General features: G+C 44.5%; 1 protein-coding gene across 1 annotated transcript in view; it reads left to right on the top strand.

Annotated features, from left to right (window-relative positions):
- Positions 1-6000, top strand: part of mtmr11 (myotubularin related protein 11) — a 36653-nt gene that overhangs the window by 16561 nt on the left and 14092 nt on the right. Inside the window, exons 5-9 of the mRNA XM_080005861.1 lie at positions 312-451; positions 1404-1488; positions 4139-4286; positions 4674-4761; positions 5972-6000. The exon at positions 5972-6000 is cut by the window's right edge and continues 60 nt beyond it. Coding sequence (XP_079861987.1) covers positions 312-451; positions 1404-1488; positions 4139-4286; positions 4674-4761; positions 5972-6000 — 490 coding nt within the window. The remainder of the gene's footprint in view (positions 1-311; positions 452-1403; positions 1489-4138; positions 4287-4673; positions 4762-5971) is intronic.

Below are 6000 nucleotides of genomic sequence, written 5' to 3' on the forward strand. Positions count from 1 at the left end.
AACCCGAGATCGGGACTAAGCTTCTCTAAATTATGTAATAAACCACTACTATACATATAAACCACTCTGGTGCTATGATGGTATTAATAACAGCTCTGAAAGCCTTGGATAAAACTGATATCTTTTTAGCAGCAAGATATGGAAAATGAGCTTCAGTGAAAAGTTTTTGGGCCTCACTGCAAAAAGAGGTTCAAATCCCAATTAAGGCCTCGTCGTATCTAAACCAGTGACTCTCAGCTGGTTGGTCCCAACCCCAAAACAGGTCCATGTGCTTTTACTCTGAAACGATTTGCTGTCTTTCATCAACCCAGTGGGCCCGTCCAGGACCAAGCTGGTGACCCCCAACTCATCCCTGAAGTTCACCCCCGAGGAGCTGGTACTGTACTGCAGGGACCTGAGGGTCATCTGCTTCCTGTTCGACCGCCTCACGCCCGACACGCAGGCCGTCGAGGTGCGTGTCTGCGCATCCACTTTCGGATCTTAGTGCTGATTTGTTATGCGTGGCCAGGATTGCATCCCCCCCCCCCCCCCCCCCCCCCCCCAGTGGAAACCTTACCCACGGTGAAGTTGTAATTGAGATGCAGTGTGTGATCGTTGGTTTGAGCAGGAGGCTGGACTCAAGACGTGAAGGCTGTTTGAGCTTTTGCTAGACATTGCTAGAAAAATGTGAAATACGATGAACAATCAAATCAAATCAAAATCTAATCAAAAAAGGGCAACATACAATGAACCCAATGAAAAACAACGAATATGTACCAAAATGGCATTAAATATGTAACAATGAATATGTGACATAAAACATTTAAAAAAAGCTAATTGTCATGCACAATAAACCTGCAGAATAAACAATGAAATATACCAATAAACGTAAAAATAAATACAGTAAAAATGTGGTCATGTACAATAAACCTAGTAATAAACAATAAATAATAATGAACAAAAAAACAAAGCTTCCCTTCTAATAATCACTTCTTAAAATACCTTTTATAGCTGTAGTAAGAGTTTTGGTGTTATTGCATTTGTTTATATACTTGTGTACACCTTTTATAACAAAATACATGGTAAGATTTGGCCCGTGTATGATCTGCTGTGTATGGAAATGGTAGATATTATTTATTATTAATCACTGATTGTGTGTGTGTGTGTGTGTGTGTGTGTGTGTGTGTGTGTGTGTGTGTGTGTGTGTGTGTGTGTGTGTGTGTGTGTGTGTGTGTGTGTGTGTGTGTGTGTGTGTTAGCGATCCAGCGCTCCGGTCGCTATCTCGCATCAGTCTTCTTGTTTATCCTGAAGCCTTTTGAGCCGAGGAGGTTCTCCGCACTGCGGGCTGCTTTATGCGAGGCTTGGGGTCTGAAAGCAGATGACCTTTGTCATGTTGATGGGCTCACCGCGCTCTCCCTCCTCAGATAACCTACACCATCGCCAAGACGTACCAGCCACTTAAGCCGGGAAGCGTCCTTTCTCTCCAGAACGCTGCTCTTGGGAGTGTGGGTAAGTAGCGAGATAATATATGCACTGGCATTCACCCCCCCCACACACACACATACACACACACACACACGTCCATCAATACCAGTTGGCCATGAATATGTAGAAGTTCAGATCTACCTAAGAACGGGGCGATAATTCACTCTTATCACATATCATCTGTGGTGTCACTGTAGTGGATTGAAGACGTTGGCATATATCTTGATGTTTTTTATTTGTAGTATAAATTAATCATAAGGGGATTTGATCGTAAGTATGACATAATATGAGCCTATAATATGAGGGTTTTAATAGGTTGTAAATATGAGGTTGAACATGAGGGCTTGATGAATGTCAGATATATTCTTTAACAAGCTGGTTTGATTGCAGACATTGTCATATATTGTTATTGTGTATAAAAAAAAAAAGTATGGCTTGGAATTAAAAAAATAAAGGAAACGTGTGTATGTTGAGCCGCACCTTTGGACGGGGAGGCAGCAGAAGAGTCGGGTGGATCCAGATGGTTGCTAATGCGTTTGGCAAGTGTTGAAGCAACACAAAAAGCTTTCAAGTCTGTTTGATTCAAAATAGTTTCAAAATAAAATTCTTCACCAAAAAGAAAGTTTTTTTCAAATGATATGGGCTGAAATTACCCCATTACAGAACACATATCAAAAATTCTGCCCAAAAAATGTTAAACAATTTGACAATATTGACTTATATGACTCCTTTTATATGTTACCTCAACTATATATACTTCTCTTTATATGCATTGTGAGTAGTATACTATTGAGTATTTTCTTGATAGATTCTTAATCATCTCCATGGTTTATTCTGACTTATCCATCACTCTTTCTCTTATAGGTTAGTCTCTCTCTGTCTCCCCGTGGGTTTTCTGCACTTTGTTTAATCTGTAATTCAGATTCTTAAAAAGCTACAGAGCTCACACAAAGTGCTAGTTCTCATGAGTTCTGAGCCGTGGTGTGTTATTTTCTGGATAACCCACCGTGGCACCGTTTTAATTTAGAACAATACACAATGCCAGGCTCCTCTGAAGTCGACTCTAAAAATGCGTCTTCAGCACGGAGGGGCAGTGTTTTCTCACTCCGTAAAGCCTCCGTCCACTCGATCCGGCCTCAGACAGGATGTGGCTAAATCTGTGATGATTGTTTTCTAGCGTGGCCGCTTTCCATCACTCGCTCTCCCCTTTCCCTTTTTCCCTTTTCCCTTTTCTCTTTTCTCTCAGCCCACGGTCCCCCTTCAGCCTTCTTTATCGCAGCCACAGGATTTCAAAGTGTTGAGGCCGGGGGAGGATATTAAACAGGAAATATTTTGGGGTTTCTCTGCGGTCCACGGCGAGATGCAAATCTCGAATCCTCTTCGGCTCAGGCCAAATGACAAACATTCTCTGCCATGACGACAACGTGGAAATGTTCCGCTTGTCCGAAAACCGCGGCCAGATGTGGGGGGAATGTGTCCTTCTGTAAAAAAAAAAAAAAAAAAGATGCTCAGTATGTAAAAGTATGTCTTTAAGTGATTTCAGACAACCACTGGATTCACATTCTCTTTTCAAAAAATTGTTTGGAAACTTCTCTCCTATTGATTTTTCACGGTTGGTAACTTTTTTTTTTAACTCCCTCCTGGGGTTTAATTCTTCAAACGCCGCAGATAAAAAACACAATAAAACCAGATACTGAACGGTTTCCAACATGGATCTCGCTGAACTTTATCGTTAGATGTGATCATCGGGCTGTTTCCTATCCGATCCCTACAGAGGAAACCGATCCGGGCTGTTCAATACATTATGGTATGTCAGGGTTACGCTAGAGCGGCCGGGGCTGTCAGTGGCTAGGATAAATAATGTAAAGCTGCTCTCCCAAACATGTCGCCCCGGTGACCCCGAGCTCAACCCTGGGCCCGGGGGTCAAGTGCGGCGTGTGTTGTCAATCGCGTGCACTGTTCTCCGGCGGGCGTCGAAACAATTTCACCGAAGCATCTCGGATCTCGAAATGGAATTAAAAGAAAAAAAACCTTCTTGTCGGATCCGAGCGCCGGGGGCGGCGGGCGGTAACTCATGATCCGCTTCATCCCGAGCTCCACGGCGTGCTGAAGTCACTCCGCGCCACATCAGGATGCCGACTTCGCTGCCGGGATGTTGTTCCACGCGGCGTGAGAAAATGCCCCGTTGCTCTTGTGTGATTTCAGGGACGCTATGAACTGTGAGAACAAAATAAATCCGCCCTCAAGACATCTCTTATCGCGGGACTCTGATGTGGTATGAACTTCACCGAGATTCAATTCTGTGAAAGATCATATTGATATTGTGCCGTCTCTGTGATGTTTTTCTTTTATTAGTGTCCCACAGCAGCTATAACTAGCAGCATGAAGCTGCCCTGTAATGATGCTGCTGCAAACAAACACACCGTTGGCCATCCTGTTCTCTGGCCCTCACAGTTGCAACCGGAGTTCCGTCATGCTTATAAGCCGCAATACCCGGCAACATAGCGGCTTAAGTCAGAAATATTCCCAAACTGTACGACCAACCAAGTGCTCCTAATGCAAAAAGTAATGAATGAATGCAGTCTGTTCTCTACTTTGGCTAAAAAAATCACTTCTAGTGCTTTTCAACGCATTCTCCAATCCAGCTCCTCTCCTTTCTCCGCTTCTGCCTCAGAGATGAAGCAGTTCCTAAGCAACCGTCGGCGCGACGCCCACATGAACTGGTTTGAGTCGGCGGAGGACTGGGAGCAGGAGCTGGAGAGGTGCAGTGCCAGCGGCTGGAGGGTCACCGCGGTCAACGATCGCTTTGAGATGTCCACCAGGTACACGCCGCCGATTGAAATGCACCATGACCCGCCCGATGGCTGGTTCCAAAGTTACCGATCGGTCGACTGAAGCTTTGCTGCAAATTCCACTTCAGTATAAACTAAGCTGCTGCGGGAGACTCACTGATCTAACGTTACAAGTCGCGTTACTTTCAAAATAATATTTGGTTTGTTTGGAGACAAGGGGAACGGGACGGTGCGGCACCGTCCCTTCCCTTCGGTTTAAAATGTTCCTTTCATTCGAGTAGAAACGAATGAAAAATAAATAGATCTAATATAAATATCTTATAAGGGAGAGATGCACAGCCCTCCACGATACACTTTTAGAAAATAAAACCAAACCTTTTGTTGTCGCTATTTATTGTGTTGTTCCTTCCGTGACAGTTTGCCCACACTCAACGTGGTTCCACAGAAGGTTCTGGACACAGAGCTCAAGAAGACCTTCGCCCACTTTAATGAAGGACGCATCCCTGTGAGTAGAGCGTCGTACGTTTTGTTCTACTGTGCCCAGTGGACACGGTCTGGTGTCAACGTTTTAAATGCTCGTTTCTGGTGCACCATGTTATTTATTGTTCATTGGGATCTACCGTCTGATGCATGACTGTGGTTTCAATCATACTTAGAAAGTTTGCATACTCATCTGGCATACTAAATATCAGGGCTGTACCCGATTCAGAATTTTGTCAGTCTAATCGGAGTCGGCTGTTCAATGCAAATATTTGACTATTCGGGGGTTTTATTTTTTTTTCATTTACGATGTAGGTTATTTTATTTAGCTTGTTTTATTTTATCTTCAGCTTATGGAACGAAACCGTGCGTAATGGGGACACTTACTCCGTGGCTCTCTCCTCATCCCCGCTCCGTGCGTTATGCGGCAAACAATATCTTAACGAGTCTACGAGTCGTGCCCCGTTTCTCCGTACCCCGCCCCCCACACTGTTTCTAGTTGTTTCATTTGGAGGGATGAGCAACGATCGTGGCGCACGGAGAGCCGTGTTCACTCGGACGAGTCACACATAAAAATATATGAATGATTCCCCCTATTTAGAATTCCCCATTGAAATGTTATCCCTGTGCATTTTCTAGGCTTTCTCTTTTCTCTCTTTTATCCTGTTATTGTAGTGCAAAAAAAAAACTTTCAGGGGCAGCCCTACTAAACAGTATGCTAGTGTGCCATTTCTGTAGGGATGCAGAGAAGGGGGCTTTCGGGGTAATCGTCGCTCGCAAACGCTCAAAGAGGAGCAGACTTGCACGCCTCCAGAATCCCCACACCCGTGCTTCAAACACACATCCATTGGTTGAGCGTCGGGTGGCACACAGAACTAAAAACAAAATCCACCGAAAGCACTCGGACGCAAATACTAAAATGTGCTTTCAGATTTCAGGGTTTTTAGGATGTAGGGATTTATTTTTCCAGCCTTGAGAACCTGGCTCCCGTTCCCATGTTTTCTTCTTCCGTTCCTTTACATCCTGCTGTCGCGAATGTGGCTGCAGTGTACGGATCAAGTTTTCAAACGTTCAACTCTGTCCTGTTTACTGCCAAAGCATCGGCATGTGACTCTCACCTCCTGAGAATGTGACGAAACACACACTGTCACCTGCTCTCACGGAGGAACTGCGGTGATCCGCCGCTTCTTGAAAAGCTTTATTTTTATTTAATTTTTTATTTTTTCGTCCCTCAGCGCTGGTGCTGGCGTCACCCCCGAGGCAG

The sequence above is a fragment of the Zeus faber genome (assembly GCF_960531495.2).
Source record: "Zeus faber genome assembly, chromosome: 8".
NCBI classification, from domain to species: Eukaryota; Metazoa; Chordata; class Actinopteri; order Zeiformes; family Zeidae; genus Zeus; species Zeus faber.